The following is a 16,429-nucleotide window of genomic DNA, read 5'->3' as shown; positions in this document are numbered from 1 at the left end:
CAGAACACCACGGCCCTGTGCACTGCCCGCCCTCTGGAGTGGGTGCTGTGTGTTCTGCCCAGCCCAGAAGAGTGATACACCTTCTTTGCACTGGTGTGTGTGCCTTGCCTGGCACTGCCTGCCCTGTGGAGTGGGTGTGTGTTCTGCCCAGCCCAGAAGAGTGATACACCTTCTTTGCACTGGTGTGAAGTATTGGGGATGGAGAGTCAGGCCCAGAAGGAGGCTGGCCTGATGCTGGCTTCCATCCATTTAGCCCCAGTTGTCCCAGCATAACTTCAGACTGGCAAAGTCTGGCATTACTGAGGAGAGATGATGCCATAGCAGCAACAAGGCCATTGATGTGGTGTTAGACCACCTTGGAGGGTGGATGTGGCTGTGGATCCTCCAAGGTGGGAGTGTGGCATAGCATGTTATTTAACAAGGAGGGGTTGGTTGGGCAGAGTTAACTCAGCTTTCTCTAGAAAACACTCACAGTTTTGTTCCTTGCCATGCCGTCTGGTTTTGTTTCTTGTCTGAAAAATCCAAAATAACTCCACTGATTGGTCTCAGGTTCACAGCAGTGTTTCTGAGATTAGAGCCTGCTCTTTAGAACCTCCTGTTCAAGGTCAGATGAAATGGTCAGTCACCCCTTGCAGCAGATTCCAAGAACAATAAGATGTTTTAGGAATGTGCCATAATTGATTGCCTCTAAAGGGCAAATTTTGCTCTGTGCTGCCAAGCAAGGGCTGTTCGCAGTGATAAGTTTGCTGAACAAAGTCTGCTGAAGTTTGTGGAGTTGGTTTCATTCTCCTGGGAGGGCAGCAGGCCAGGACATTGCGCACGCTGATCCCAATCGCACCAAGGATCAAGTCTGCAGGAAATCCAAGTGGCCTTACTAAGGTTCTGTGCCCACCTTCTGCTACTCAGAGCTGGGTTCCCACTGCCACTTTCCAACAACATTGTTATCCCAAAGCACTGTTCTCCAGGAGGAAAAGGCTGAAATGCTGTCAAAATAGAGGATATAAATAAAGGAACATTGATCAGTTGCTTTGTATTTTTGTTCTTCAGATTCTATTTTATCTCCATCCAGAAAAGTCTGTTGTTAACCTGAATTGGTGCAAGTGCTTGTGGCTTGTTTTTCAAAGCAAGACTTTTATATCACTTTTATGTAATGCAGAAAGTATCTTCTGAACATACAATAGTTTTTCAAACTTGACAGTGCTTTTATGAGTTAGATGAGCTGGGTGACATTCCTGTCAGCTTTGGAACAGAGGTGTCCTTCCTTCTTAACACATTCAATTCATGAGAAAGTAAAAATGTTAGGCCAAGGTTTTTGAAGCAATCAGCATAAGGCATAAAAATAGTCACTCTATTAAAACCTGTGGGTTTCTTAAGCTCTTTTAAAGAAAAACAACATGGCCAGGACACTACCATTTGTGACAGAAAAAGTCAGAGTCTAGATGCACAGCAACACAGCATGGTGGAAAATTTTTGGATGACATCAAGGCCTGTTGCAGATAAATGCTGTTTCCCATATGGCATCTGAAGGGTCAGGATCTCACCCCACATTGTCTGTGTCATTTAGGATGGGAAAATAGAAATTCTCTTCTTGTGTACATCAATTCAAAGCCAAAAGCTGTGAAAGTGAAACCAAGGCAGAGTTTGATCCAGCTGACGTGTCTCATTCAAAAATTCTCTCACCTACTTAAAAATGTCCATCTGACTTTTATCTTGGAGTGCCTTTTATTCAAGAATGGTACAAAGAAGCTGACAAGTTTTATTCTTATGGGTTTATTTGGCTTTTCTGTTTTGTCCAGACAGTTTCTAGCCACTTCTCACAGGCTCTGACAGGAGAGGATGATGTTAACAGCCTAGTAAGTACCAGTGAAGGACGTGGCTCACAAAAGCAACAGGATCTGGGTTACAGCAGAATACATTGTACCAATGCAGGCAAGTCTTCAGTTAATGTCAGTTCAACATTCAGAATTCAGGTTTCTGCCCACTTTTACATCCTTGTTTAATTGGCTCATGCTGTTGAGTTAAACTTCTAGCTGAAACCCTTGATTTCTCAATCTATCACCAGACCCAGATAGGAAACTTCATATAAAATGGTGAAGGAAATTACTTCACCCTCAGCCCAAACAATGACAAGCACTGTTGACCCAAGCAAAGGGCTAAATAAGGCTTGATGAGGTGTGGCAGGACCATGGTTTGGGTAGTTCCTTCTGCAGGCTTCCTCCTATAGAAAGCTGCAACAATCTGAAATGTCAAGTTCCCTGTCTTACATTTGAGGAGGACAAGTTGGAACTGTCTTTAAGTGGCAGAAAACCCTTGAGTAAGAGCTTGTTTCTTTACAAGAATTCAAACAGGACAATGTGTGAATTATAATGCAACTGTTAACAACCTGTAAGGTCAGGAGTTCCCTGTGGAATCCATGGAAAACCTCCCTAAGTGAGTGAAAGACATATCTACATTTGTTTTTGTGTTGAAAGATACATTGACAATGTCATGATATTTTAAGGTGCTCCCTCTGCCTAGGCACTTATAGACCTCACGTATGTAAACCAGTTCTTTCCTTCACAGCCACACTCATTATAATACCCAAATAATTGACTTCTACCAAGCTGCCCTGCTGTATGATCCTGCAGTGAAGCCATAGCCTCCAGTTTGTACCATCATGCAGCTGCCATAGAAACAGCTTTAGGTGTCGCAGGCTCATCTTGAATTCACTGGAGACATTTGGCTCATTAATTCAAATGTCAAGGAAAAATGCATCCACGTAAGAGAGCTTTAATCAGGGACTGAAATAATTTTTAAAAAAGTTTCCTAATGTGGGGTTTTCTTCTGCAAAGAAAATGTGGAAGTTCTCTGTGGGCTCATTTATCACATTGAGGTTTATTTCACTTCCCCGTGGGGTAGAATCGTTGTCTGTGCTTTGTGCTGCAGGCTGATGTTTGGGGATCCTCCTCAGGCCAAAGAACAATCTCTTCATTCTCCCTACACAGATCATGAAAGCCTCAATGCTGGCAATCTCAAACAGTGAGATAAGAAAACTCTAGGAGAAGGACTCCATGGAACAATGCTGCTGTGACCTAGAGTAGGATGGAAGGGCCTCGTAGCCATCTTTTGTTGTAACTCCATGACTGTACAATATCCAACATAAAAATGTTGTCTTTCTAGTCTGTAGCAGCTAAAGAATGAAAAAAAATTATTTCAACTGAAACTATTTTATTTCAACTGAAATTATGGAATTGATACTCTAAAGAAGTGAATTGTAATGAATTTTAGTTCCTCTCAGACAGCTTTGAAATATATGCATAAGAAACTAGGTCAATTAGCACTTTCATTAGCTCATTTACAAGCCCATATGTATAAAATATAAGATACATATAAGTTTCTACATTTCTATCTCATCTTCTCTGTGATTTAGGGTTTTCTGCAGAAACAGAGCAGTTTTTCCACTGCCAGGTCCCCTCCAGTGCCCACAATGCCTCCTAGAGCTCCTTCTGCTGAGGTTTTTCAGCACTTGAGAGCAAATTCCATTCCCTTCTCATGTGGACAGAGTTATGGTCTGAAAAAGGCTTTGTCCAACAACAGGAAGGCTGTAATTGTTCATACAGTATCCGGGAAAGATATGCATGAGCTTCCTGAGTTAATGAAATCCTAAGGGTTTGTTATAAAGTTTCAGTGACTGCCAGTCATTTTGAAATGTCACCCTGTGTAGGCTCCTGCTGGGATGTTACTGAGGGAGTTTTGCTTTCAATTACATTGCACAGCTGACACATTCTGCCTTGTTCCCTAACCTTCCTCTAACATGCCAGGAGCTGGTCACTACAGGCACCAAAAATAATGGATGAGAGGTTTGGTCCAAACCTCTGATGTATAAAGCTCCTTCACAAGTTCCATTGGCAAGAATAAAAAATGGAGGAATCACTAAAAAAGCAAGCTGAGTGTTTATTTTCTACCAGAACAATACCAAGGTCAGAGCCCAGGAAGCTCTGACATGTGGTTGAGATATTGAGGTAGCAATGTGGGGCTTTGGTTACACCCATGATTGTCTTCATTGACCAAATTCCTTTGGAAGGTAAATCTCATGAACTACACAGGAGGCCTCCTTTTCCTTCCTGCTAGTTATGGCAGGAGCTGAACAATTGCATGTTGGCAAGAAGGTTCTTTTATTTTGGATTCTTCATTTCTGCCTGAGGCAGGGCACTGTTGCTGGATTAGCTGGCTGAAGGACTGGTTTTTGTAACACCTTTTTCAGAAAATCTTTGGGTCAGGTTCCAGATGCTCCCCAGTGGATGATGATCAACAGTTTCCTGTAACAGGTTCATTAATTTTTAGTTCTTTAAAAATTAACACACATAATTAATGTCTTGAGTGTTACACAGTGAACTATTCAGTGACTTTCCTGCTCACGTAGCATCCACAAAGGTTCATTTGGTTTGCAATTAAATCTCATTCATTAACTTGGTTTAGAAGACACGAGAAGTCCCTCATGGAAGCTACACATCATTCAGCTAATGTGCTGTTTGTCATCACACATCTCTGGTGCAAGGCATTGCTCAAAATGCAATGATAGGAAAAATATTTCCTGTTTAGGAGCACTGTCCTTTACAAGGATGACTGCTTGGAAGATTGATTTTCCTCCTTGGAATGGGTGTCTTGATGGAAATTCAAATTCTCCTGATCCTTACCCTTTTGCTGGTGCAGCTCTGGTGTAAGTGACCACATGGCTGTGGGAAGCAGCAGTGAAACTGCCAATTCATGGGGCAGAGATCAGCAGCTGTCAAATGGTGTAAATTCTCACTACTATTCTATAGCAAGATTTATATCAGAAGCCTCCTGTTCATATTTCAGCTGTAATTAGAGACTTGGTTTAGGCTTGGCCCACACAAACAAGTGCTATAAAGAGAGAACAATTGATACCCAAAACTAAGAAAACCACCCATATCTTTCTTGCTCTCCTGAGCCACCTAACTCCCTGTTATTCTTAGCAACATATTCCTCCCACTGACAGCTTCCCAGGTAATAGTATAGTGGCATAACTTTGATGTATTTAAGTAAAAGAAGTTAGTTAATTTGATGTTTCTTTTTTGGCCTATGCTTCTGAGGAGTTCTGAAGATTTCACTGTGCCAATAAGCACAACATTCACTTCCCAAAATTTAATTACACCATGTAAGTGCAAACATTCCTCAATGCTTTCTGAAGGGTAAGTAGTAGTGCTCTGAAAAAATTGTGTAAATTGGCATTCTTTACTCAAAAAGGCTGTGCATTCAGGACTGTATCTGCCTGAGTGACAAATGGAAAGTTTCTATATTTTTTTGTCTTATTAGTTCTCCAGGAACCAAGGGAAACAAGGAAAGCTTGGAAACCAGCCTCTCAGCAAAATTATTTCTCCCATGCACTGGTCAATAGAATTGCTTATTCAGCTATACTGGTTTATATTAGGTAAAATCACTATAACAGAACAGATGTGTGATTCAAATAAGGTGAAAGGGTTTTGTTTACGCAGATAAAATTTTGCTGGTGGCAATATCCAAAGAGTAAAGAATTCATCTTAATTCCCAGATCCCAGTTAGGGGCACATATATCTGGAAGCTACAAACAAAAAAATTCATATGTTTACAAAGTGAGAAGATGTAACACTGAGATATCTCTAGACAGAGATAAGACAGCTCTGAATAGGTCAGCTCTGAGCAAAAAGCTGCTACAGAGGAGGCTTCTTTCTATTCCACCAAGAGCAGATGGGAAACAACCTCTACCCTGAGGGCTAGAAGAAACCTCTGATCCTGGAAGGAGTTAGGAAAACTCTCAAATAAAACCTGACTGACCTGCAGGCTAAAAGCTGGCCCATAAAAATATCTCTGGAACCAGTGTACACAGAAAAAAAGGGCATTTCATGTCTGTGCAAGCAAGAAGATAGAAGAACATGTCCCAGTGTGGTGTATGGAGTGAGTCACTGCCTTCAGAGGATACAAATCATATACTGGTGAATGGGAAGCAAATGATCGTGTGATCTCAGGAGCTCTGATGAAACCACTCAGAGTCTCCCAAACTTAGCTTGCAGTAGGATGTGCAGGAGAGAGTGGAATCAATTAAAAGCTTGCTCTGCACTGCTTTGTTGGCATCAAGATGGCAAAGCAGAGCAGCAGGGACTGAACCCAAAATGAAAGGAGGAAAATGAATTTTTCTTTAGGTGTCTCTATCTTCGGAATATCTGGAGATGGTAGCAAGCAGAAGGCTGAGCTGCTGGCTTTTACACCTGGCATATCTTCTTAAACAGTTTCCTCTTTGCTACTTGAACAGGCAACCAACTGTAGAACAAATTTTGAATAGCAATGATAGAAGGATCTATGAGTATCTGCCACTCCTGGAACTGACCCTTCAGCTAAGCAAATTCCTATTCAAATTATTTATTTAAATGAAGGTGAACAGGGCTTAGAGATCAGTCAAGTATACCAGTCAAGAACAATGCAGCACTTTGGGTCTTGCCAGCATGTCTGAGACAGAAGGCATATGGGTGTTATTATCAGAGCTTGGATATTGGTGTCTTTGTGTGGTGTAGTAGGTCTTTCAGTTTAATGTAATGATTTTTGTCTGCACTGCCAGCTTTTCATTGTCACATTTAAAGGCTCTCTTTGCTTCATGCTCCATGACTGCCTACTGATCCATAAGCTGATGTGAGCTGTGCACCAGGAATGTCAGGGGTTTGATAGAGTAAGAAACTGGAAGTTGGTTAAGGCTCCCATGATTCTTGCCACTCTCTACTGATCAGAGAATGGAAGATGCTGATGTCCAGAATGCTAAAGTGTGCTCAGGAGTTCAGAGCTGGTCTGGAATAACATGATTTTAAAGCTATCAGAACCTGGGCACTCTGTGACCAGAGGATATGTTTTCTTGAGTCAACTAAAAATTGCTGCTTTGCTGTGGTGGGTACGTGCCCGCGGGAGTGCGTCGGTGTTGAAACAACTCGTGAGGTGTCGATTCGATTTCGCTGGGGTGGGTGATGGCAACACACAAAAACAATCCTCCTCCAGACCTGCTGATCCATCCTCATTATCCCCATTGTGCTGTGTCAAGTGCAGAGCCCAATGGTGAGGATCCCTGCTGAAAATTCTCTCAGTGGTTGGATGAAGCAGCAAATGCTGTTTTCTTTGATTTATGTTGGGAATTGTTGCAGAGCCACCCGGTGAAATTTTGTGCTGCTGGCAAGCTGCTGCACCAGCCAGTCCAAAGAGGACCATGAAAATTAAGAATCTGAGCTGATGTTTACTGATGAGTTCCATGAGAACCATGAAAATGAAGAATCTGAGCCGATGTGTACTGGTGAGTTCCATGAGAACCATCATGATGAAGAATATGAGCTGAGGCTAACCCTTACACAAGGAGCCTCTTCCCCAGACTGCCAAAAGTGGTGCTGTGGCAAATGCCAACCAACTCGGAAGCACCATGAGCAGCTCTTGCTGAAGGTAAAAAGGGCAGCACATCACAACCTAAATTGGTCTCAGCACCTGGTGCTGTCTGATTGCACCCTGAAGAAAGCCAGAAGTCACCTCAATGCATGACCCTGAAGGAAGGAAGCCCAAAAGATGTATCACTTAAAAAATGTGTTGAGCACTTTTCTGCCCCAGCCTTGTCAGCTTTCTGCAGCCCTGGATTGTGAGGCTCCAGGAAGAGGCCACGGAATGAGTTTCGTAACTCACCACTGAAGGCCTCATGGTCCAAGCAGATCAAACACGCTCATTTTAGATTATTCCAGTGACAAAAAGCATTTTCTGAAAAGCCCAGTGGGTTCTCTTTGTATTGTTCTTTCTCACTTGAACCAAGGAATTACAATGAAAAGTACTTTTACCATTTTTGTGTGATATTTTTGGGCATTTCTTTCATACTTACTGGAATTAAAATGTGGGGCTTTGCCCTCCTGTTTCCCCTTAGCTTCAAGCAGGCCTTGCCTCCTCTGCCTCCTCCCCCTGACCTTGTGTGAGCAGCTTCGTGCTATGATGTGTAAGGCCAGAGCACATCCAAGGAGCAGCAAATTCAGGGTAAATTAATCTGTGCTCCAACACCTTTTCTGTTCTCTATTTTTGTTCTATTTAGACATGTTCTATTTTTGTAGAAACAAGGTGAGAAGGATTGTAACAGGTGTGTTCTGCACTCCTTTCAACTAAGCTTTGTTCTTTCTGAGCTAACCCAGTAGTTTGCCATTTCCATTTTCCACATACATTTTAAGACAAATTTTAAGACATATTGCTGGCAGATTATGCCACTTGTATTTATATCTCCAATCGAAAAATGCATTAATTGTGTTAATATTCATATGGCAGCATCTTATATATCTAGAGTGGGAAAACACTACTGTAGGTATTTATGCATTTCTGTTCTAGCATATGAACCAATTCTTTTGAAACTTTCACTGAATATTCACTCATATTCCTATAATTTCCCTACTTCTTTTGGTCTTTTGTTTTGGCTGGTTTTGTAAAAAAAATTAAGCATTTTACTAATATATAGCTGAACTAAAGGGTCTTGATAGTTTTGTACTGCCTGAAATTCCCACTGCCACATTGTCAGTTCACTTCATCTCTTCCTGATGATTTCCCTGCTCTTATGAGGGTTATAGTGATGTTTCTACAATAAGGACTGTGTTGGGTATCTCAGAACAAGGTGGAGGTTACATGAACTTTGCTTTCATAGCAAAGATTAATTCTGCAAGAGGATAAAAAAGAATTTGGTCACTGTGGATGGAAAGGTGTCAGTCTTCAATATGCTCTGCTCTCTTTTGCAGGCAGTTGCTTGGTCCTTGCACTGATTTAAGCTGTGCCAGGGTAGGTTAAAGGGTAGGTTTAGGAAGAATTAGGAAGAATTTATTCCCAGAAAGAGTGATTAAATATTGCAACGGGCCGCCCAGGGAGGTGTTGGAGTCACCGAGCCTGGAAGTGTTTAAGTAAAGACTGGCGTGGCACTCGGCGCTCTGGTCTATTGGACAACGTGGTGTTCGGTCATAGTTTCGCCTCGATGATCTCAGAAGTGTTTTCCAACCTAATAGGTTCTGTGAAAACAGCCGTGAAAAGTCCGTGGCTGCCGGTGCCGCTGCCTCCGCTGGCCTCGGGCAATTTGCTGCGGGCCGCGGGGCTGCGGGAGCGCCCGGCGGGCGGCTCGGGGCGCTGTGGGGCTGCGGCAGCCGCGGCCCGGCCCGGGACGGCTCCATCCCGGCCGCCTTCCCGCCCCGGCCGCCGCCATGGCGCTGTGCGGGGCTTTCCACAGCTTCCTCTTCGAGTACGACACCCCGCGCATCGTGCTGATCCGGAGCCGCAAAGTGGGGCTCGTCAACCGCGCGGTGCAGCTCGGCATCCTCGCCTATGTGATCGGGTGAGCGGGCGGAGGGGTGTCCGGGCCGGCCGCCCTGAGGGGCAGCGGGCGGCTCCGCGCTGGGGGCCCCGGGGCGGAGGGCGGAGGGCGGGAGCCGCCCAAGGATCAGGGGCCCTCAGGGCCGCGGGAGCCGTTCTGTGAGGGCGGCGCGGGCTGAGGGGAGCCCGGAGCTCACCGAACGGCGACACGGACTTGGTGGCCCTGCTTAACTGGGATTGTGGGCAGAATCACAGAATGTTCTGAGTTGGAAAGGACCCCACAAGGATCAGGTCCAACTTTTAAGTGAATGGCCCAAGGGCCCCTCAGGCGTGGGACGTCTCAGGAGGTGATTGTCGTTCCCTCAAGCAGGGCTGGGCATAAAAGCAAATTAGACCCTGCAAACGAGTCTGAAAGTAAAAAATATCACCCCAAAAGGCAGAAGACTGCCAATCTTGTGACCCTTTTGTAAGGAAAAGCTGTGAAACTGTCTGGAATGGCCCTTTCAGGTAATATTGAAAAAGGAGAAATACCAACCTGAACTTGATTATGGTGTTTATTTATTGTTTCTTGCAATCCTTCTCTTTCAGGTGGGTTTTTCTGTGGGAAAAGGGCTACCAGGAAACAGACTCTGTGGTCAGTTCTGTAACCACGAAGGTGAAGGGTGTAACACTGACAAACACATCCACCTTGGGAGCCAGGGTCTGGGATGTAGCTGACTATGTCATCCCTCCTCAGGTATTAATCACTTTCACAAGCAGAAAAAAAGGTTTTCTTACAAGCAGTAAGAAACTTACTACTTTGCAAAAGTCCATTGAGAGCTGGAGCAGCTTGGCTTTATTGCAGATCATGCTAAGCACCTGTCCTGGGGATACTTGTTCCAAGGAAAGTGTGTCTGTGTGTGTGCTTGTGTAGAATCATAGAACAGTTTGGATTTGGAAGCATCCAAGATAACCTTGTTCCACCCTTCTGCTGTGGGCAGGGTCACTATCCCATGTTACTCCAAGCCCTGCTCATCCTGGCCTTGAACACTTCCAGGGATCCAGGGGCAGCCACAGCCTCTCTGGGCATCCTGTGCCAGAGTGAAGAATTCTAATATCTAATCCAAATCGCTTCTCTTTTAGTTTAAAACTGTTCCCCTTTACCCTATCACTATCTGCCTGTGTAAAAAGCCCCCCTCCCTCTGTTTTATAAACCCCCTTTGGGTACTCAAATGGGCTCTAAGTTCTCCTTGAACTTTCCTTCTCTGAGGGTGCGCTGATCCCACTGTCCATGGTGCCCACAAAGACTTGCAACAGCACCGGTCCTGCTAGAGGAGGACTTTGCAGGCTGCAACAATAATGACCTGTCATCTTTCTTACTGCTTTCTAAAGCAAACAACCCCAAGTTAAGTTGTTGGCAGAAGCCACAGGAACAGCCTGGCAGTCACCTGATGCAGAACTGAACAGGAAGCATTGCTGTAGTTACTGATTGACTGTATCTCTGGGAATCTGTGCTGTGTGGGCCATATGTGGTGGCCTTCAGGCTGGGCAGGCACAGCCAAGCTGCTGGTCATGGGTGCCTCTGTCTGCATGACATGTGGTGCAGAAAAAAAGACAAATTTAGCCAGATTTTGGCTGAGTGGTCATATTTGCGTATCAGTGGAGCGGAAGCAGATGACAGATCTGGAGTCATACAGATCTGAAAGTAGTGAAAGTAAAGTAATGACAATAGTGCTCCCTGAAGAAACAGGACCAGGCAAATTCCTAACTGATAGACTGCAAAAAGAAAGAGTGGGAGTTGCACTCGGACTTGCAGCTGGAGCTCTATTTCTGTGTCTGCCTTACGACTCCCCTGAGGAGCTGTGTGAGCTCTGTTTTCATAATGTGAATGAGGAACTTTGGGCCGAGTGGGAGGACAGAAGGAACTGCCAGTCCCACAGTCCTTCCTGTGGCTAAACACAGCAGCACCAGGCAACACACGTAGGAATCTGCTCCTTTAGCACTGCACCAGCAGTGTCCAGGGCAAATCCCCTCTGCTGGGCCACCTGGGCTCTGTCAACAAAGATGTTTGGTGCAGTGCCTTGGATGCTCTTTGCAGATTGTCACCCTTAAGTTTCCTTCTTGTTTTGCATGCTCAGGGTGAGAACACTGTGTTTGTCATGACCAATGTGATCCTCACACTGAACCAGAGCCAAGGCCGCTGCCCGGAGGTAGGTGCAGAATCTGCTTTAATCCTGCCTTGTGTGGGTGGGAGGGGGAGAGGGTTCTCAGAGTTTTATGTAACTGCTGTTCCTCTCCAGCTCCCAGATGATCAAACAAAGTGCGAGGTGAAGAACAACTGTGTTCCAGGATATGTCAGCACCTACAGCAGTGGTAAGAAACCTGCTACAAAAGCTCCTTTCAGTCTGGGTTGTGGTGCCTCTGTGCTGTGTCTTCCCTGCTGTGAAGGAAGCACCATTTCACTTCAGTCTCCTTTTTCTCCTTCTCTCAAGAGAACTGAAGTGGAAGCTCAGATTTTTTTCTTCTGGTGGACTTAGACCAGATGAACTTAGACTGTGTTGGGTGGATGCTGGGTAGATGTCTTGGTGAGTTAGCAAACAGTGTGAAGCTTTTTCATGACTTTCAGTACCTGAAGCAGTATCACATGGATGAAGATTTGACTCAGGAAAAGGACCTGATTCTTCTTTCTCTGAAATTACACTTGCAATGGAAGATTATGTGGGTTTTGGTAGTGGCACTTGACCTCTGGGAAAATTGCTTTCACCATATGGAGTGTCACAGGTCAAACACTGCCTGGTTTTGCTCAGTAGTACCTCCATGCATGTGTTTCCAGGCATCCAGACTGGGGAGTGTGTTCCATACAACAGCAGCATTAAGACCTGTGAAGTCTTTGCGTGGTGCCCCGTGGAGGATGACTATCACATACCCAAGTGAGTGCTCTGTCTTCCTACTCCACAGTGCCCCTACCTGAGAGCAGCTGGTACACAGCTGATGCTTCTCCCGCTGACATGCTCTTGGGAAAAGCTGAAGAAATGAGCAACAAGAACTCTGCAGAGTCCTGTTTGTGCTTCCCTTTTGTTTTGTAGGCCAGCGTTCCTGCAAGAAGCTGAGAACTTCACCCTTCTGGTGAAGAACAACATTTGGTACCGCAAGTTCAACTTCAGCAAGTAAATAGGGAGAGGGTTATCACACTGTCTGGTCTCCTGGCAGTAAAGGGGATACAACAACTCTTCTCTTTGTGTTCTCCTGTAGGCGAAACATCCTCCCCACTATCAACTCCACATACCTCAAGAACTGCATCTATGATGCCCAGACTGATCCCTTCTGCCCTATCTTCCGTTTAGGGAAAATAGTTGAAGCTGCAGGGCAGGACTTCCAGGAAATGGCTGTGGAGGTAATTGGCAGACCCTTCTCTTGGGCTTCAGCTGTTTTTAGAAGAGGAGTGGTAGGGGGTTGTCTCCTCTGCCTCATGGCATGAGCCACAGAACACAGATCAGCTGCAGGATGGAGAGTGCTCTGGCCAGAGCGACTGAATTCTATTTAACCAATAATTGGCCTTGCTTTGTTTGGGTGGGGTTATGTGCAAGGTTCTGTAGCACCAGAAAAGAGTGTTGGACAGAGCCTGGATTAGAGCCAGTAAATCAGGTCCTGGTCAGCAGAGAGCCTGGTGCTGGGCTGGCCATGCACTTTGGACTGCCCATCACCTCCTCTCCTCCCCTTGGCAGGGTGGAGTCATGGCACTGCAGATCAACTGGGACTGCAACCTGGACAGAGCTGCTTCCCACTGTGTGCCAAAATATTCCTTCCGGCGCCTCGACAACAAGGACTCTGCCCACACCGTCTCACCCGGCTACAACTTCAGGTAATGCAGCTGTGGAGGCACCTGGTGCCTCAGCTCCATCTGCCACTGGCACTTGTGGTAGTTCGGGGCTTTTGATGGTGCTTGGAGAGCAACAAAAGAAAACCTGGAGAGCTCTTTTGCTGCTGTAAGACAGCAGGTGGGATCCTCACTGTGTGCAAACCACAGCAGAGGGGGAGATCAGTGAAGCTCCACTGGTTGCGTCAGAGTGCCTGAGTCATGTTTCCGTCAGTTTTTTTGGTGGCTGTTTGATCAATGGGGTGGCAGTGGGACAACTGACTGTCTCAGAGTGTGCTGATAGGGCAGAATTTGAGGGGACTGAGGTGGGGTTGGGAGACTGAAGCATGTCCTTCACTCTGCCTGGAGGAAAAACTAACCTGTAAAAGTGTCTCTGTCTGCATATTGGAGACCATATATGCATCAGGAGTATCCTGGCTTACACCACCACATACACATTCTGGCCAGTACAGCTAAGTCCAGCACTTCCAGTAAAACACCAGCACAGAGCTGGCAGCTGGTTGCATCCAGACTCAGTCTGCAATATTAAATACAGATTGTCCACCTTGCCAAGGTCCTTGCAGGATTCCTGCATGTGAGGAAACACAAGCTCAGGGAAAAAAAAGCTTGTGAGGAAACAGCTCAGGGCTGTTATTTCTAGAATCACAAAATCTCGCTTCAGACAGAGGATCTTTGGGTGGAACTTGGATGAATTTGCTGAGGAGCTGTGCAGAGCACAAATGTGTGTTTGGGAGGTGCCAGGCCAGCAGGTATCGGGGTGTCTGGACCATCTGGAAGATATCACAGCTGGATCTGAAATGCTTTTGCTAATTTCAGACTCTGGTACAGCCCCTTACCATTCCTTCTTTTTCTTTTCCACCCTCTTCTTTGCTTCCTCCTGGCTTAGTCAACCACGTGGCAGAGTAAGTCTGATCTCACTTATTTGTTCTCATCCCTTTTCTCTGTCGTTTGCCTGTTGTCACCCAGTGCCGGAGCAGCCTTTGTGTGCCGGGCAGCGCGGGTGCTCCCGGCCCTGCCCTCTCGCGGCTGCCTGGTCCCCTGCAGCCCATGCCTGACTCCCGTGTAGCTGACTTTCTTCCTGTTAGTCCTGCTCCCCTGCTAAAGCTGCTTTCTCCCCTTCCTATGCCTTGCAAATTTCCTCGTTTTATGATGCTCACTGATGTCATGAATTCACCTGCTTTGGGCTTTTCTCCTATATGAGCTTGCCAGCATGAAATCTACCATCACTTGGGGCTTGTGTCTAGAAGTACCAATGTTCAGCTCATTCTCTTGGGATGAGGAACACACCTGGATGTTGCATGATCACATAAGCAACCTCAAAATTTCCAGTTAAGCTCTGACCTATCTTTTCTGCAGGTTTGCAAAATACTACAAGAATAGTGATGGCACTGAATCACGGACGCTTGTCAAAGCTTATGGCATCCGCTTTGATATCATAGTGTTTGGAAAGGTAGGGTGACAGTTCCTGGAGGTTTTGTAGTGAGGCCTTTCAGAGATGCTGAAAAGCATGCTCAGGCTTGTAACTGTCTTCTAGGCAGGAAAATTTGATGTAATTCCTACCATGATTAACATCGGCTCTGGCTTAGCGCTCTTTGGTGTGGTAAGTGACACTGTCTGCACTTGGACTCGATTCTGGATTAGTGCCTCAGTTCTGAGGATTCCTGTCTTAAACCCTTTCAATCTCCACTAGGCAACAGTGCTGTGTGATGTTGTTGTTCTGTATTGCATGAAGAAGAGATACTACTATCGGGAGAAGAAGTACAAATATGTGGAGGATTATGAACTGGTAAGCATCAAGGAAGGCAGGGTAAAGGCAGAATTGCTTCCTCCTCTGACTCCACAGAGATTCTGAAACAGGATGTAGAAAGTCCACATCAAATAGGGATTTTGAACCACAGTTCTAAGGAAACTTTGTCTTCGTCAGAGAAGCTAATTTTTACCTCAAAGCTGCTGCAGGGAAGAGCACTAGAAACAAATATTGTCAGGTTTCCTGGGTAACCACTCTTGGAGAAGAAAATATATGTTCAAGAACTTGTTGTGCTCCTACTGCACCTCCTTTTTGGGTTGCAGTCATTAGCTTTTGCCTTCTAAGAGCTGTAGGGAACAGCCCTGTTCCCATCAAATCCTTCCTTCTTGACTTTTGAGGTTCCTGCAGTTGTGAGAAAAATCATTCAGTGGGTTGGTATTTTCTGAGACCAGTGTGCTGCAGTTACAGTTACAGCTCCCTCCAGGGATGAAATGATCTGTTTGGTCAGTAGGATTTAGTTGGTTGCTTGACTGGTGCTGAGGACAGAGCTCAGCCCTACAGCCCTGTGCTTGGTAGGAATTGTGGCTGCAGAGGGCAGATTTCTCAATCAAAACACCTTGTGTCACTGGAAAAGTCTGAGTAACAGGAAGTAGCTTGCCTGGGCAAAGGATTTTATGTGATTGGAAGGGGAAGAAAGAAGAGTTTCTGGCAGAGAACTGTAATCTCTGATCCTTGCAGGGAGTTGGTGAGACATATGGAACAGACTCCTGAGCTCCTGGTGCTGCAGGACCAACTGCTGCTCTAAACAGCTGCTGGGAACTTTTCTTGACCCTGCCATGAGACCACCCCCTCTTTGCTGGGAGGAAGTGGGGAACGAAACTGAGAAAGGGACAATCTTCACTACTCTTTGCTACTTGGGAGCCAGTCCCAGGGAGAAGAACTGGGTCTCCTCCTTGTCTGCTGTCTTTCCAGGTTATTTGCACTAAACACAGAGGGAAAATTGTACTTTGTGCCAGACCTCTACAGTGGCTGAACCTGGGACAGAGACAGCTCTAGAATCATCATTTTGCCAGTCCTTCTGTCCCTGAACTCACTGATAGCAGAGGGCACAGGACAATAGGCACAGATTCTTCCTTAGATTGAACATGGCCACTGCCAGAAGGTACCTAACCTTGGGACAGCAGCTCCTTGCTGTTGTCACTTTTCTTTCCCTGAAGGATTGTGAACATTAGCTGAGCCGGTACCTATAATTTACTTGGGGTCTTCAAGCTCTTACCTTGGCCACAGACCAAGATAAAGCAGAGTCTAGCTCCATTGTGCTATGATAAATGGCTTACTGGTTACAGAACTTTTCTTCTGTTTTGTCTAATTTTTATGCTATTACTTTAAAATTTACTTTAATAAAATACTACCTTCCCTCAGTCCTCTTGAAGTTCTGCAAGCTGGGTTTTGATTGTTCATTTCTCCCCGCATACCAAGTGTTAGTGGAAGGCTAT

At 45.5% G+C, this 16,429-nt stretch overlaps 1 protein-coding gene across 2 annotated transcripts; it reads left to right on the top strand.

Annotated features, from left to right (window-relative positions):
• The first annotated feature begins 9,041 nt into the window (after positions 1-9,041).
• P2RX4 (purinergic receptor P2X 4) lies at positions 9,042-16,286 on the top strand. 2 transcript variants are annotated; one of them, XM_041488933.1, is made up of 12 exons: positions 9,042-9,352; positions 9,919-10,066; positions 11,448-11,519; positions 11,610-11,682; positions 12,143-12,239; positions 12,396-12,476; positions 12,562-12,703; positions 13,035-13,171; positions 14,543-14,636; positions 14,721-14,786; positions 14,877-14,972; positions 15,672-16,286. In XM_041488933.1, the coding sequence occupies exons 1-12, from the start codon at positions 9,222-9,224 to the stop codon at positions 15,702-15,704; spliced, it is 1,170 nt and encodes a 389-aa protein (XP_041344867.1). In that variant the 5' UTR covers positions 9,042-9,221; the 3' UTR covers positions 15,705-16,286. The 2 variants fall into 2 exon arrangements, with proteins under 2 accessions (XP_041344867.1, XP_041344866.1); XM_041488932.1 differs by lacking the exon at positions 15,672-16,286 and having other exon boundaries at positions 14,877-15,665.
• Positions 16,287-16,429: the final 143 nt, after the last annotated feature.

Source organism: Pyrgilauda ruficollis, unplaced genomic scaffold, assembly GCF_017590135.1.
Source record: "Pyrgilauda ruficollis isolate IOZ18807 unplaced genomic scaffold, ASM1759013v1 scaffold9, whole genome shotgun sequence".
In the NCBI taxonomy this organism is placed as follows: Eukaryota; Metazoa; Chordata; class Aves; order Passeriformes; family Passeridae; genus Pyrgilauda; species Pyrgilauda ruficollis.
Note: the sequence above shows the minus strand (reverse complement) of the source record. Positions and strands in the feature narration are given on the sequence as shown.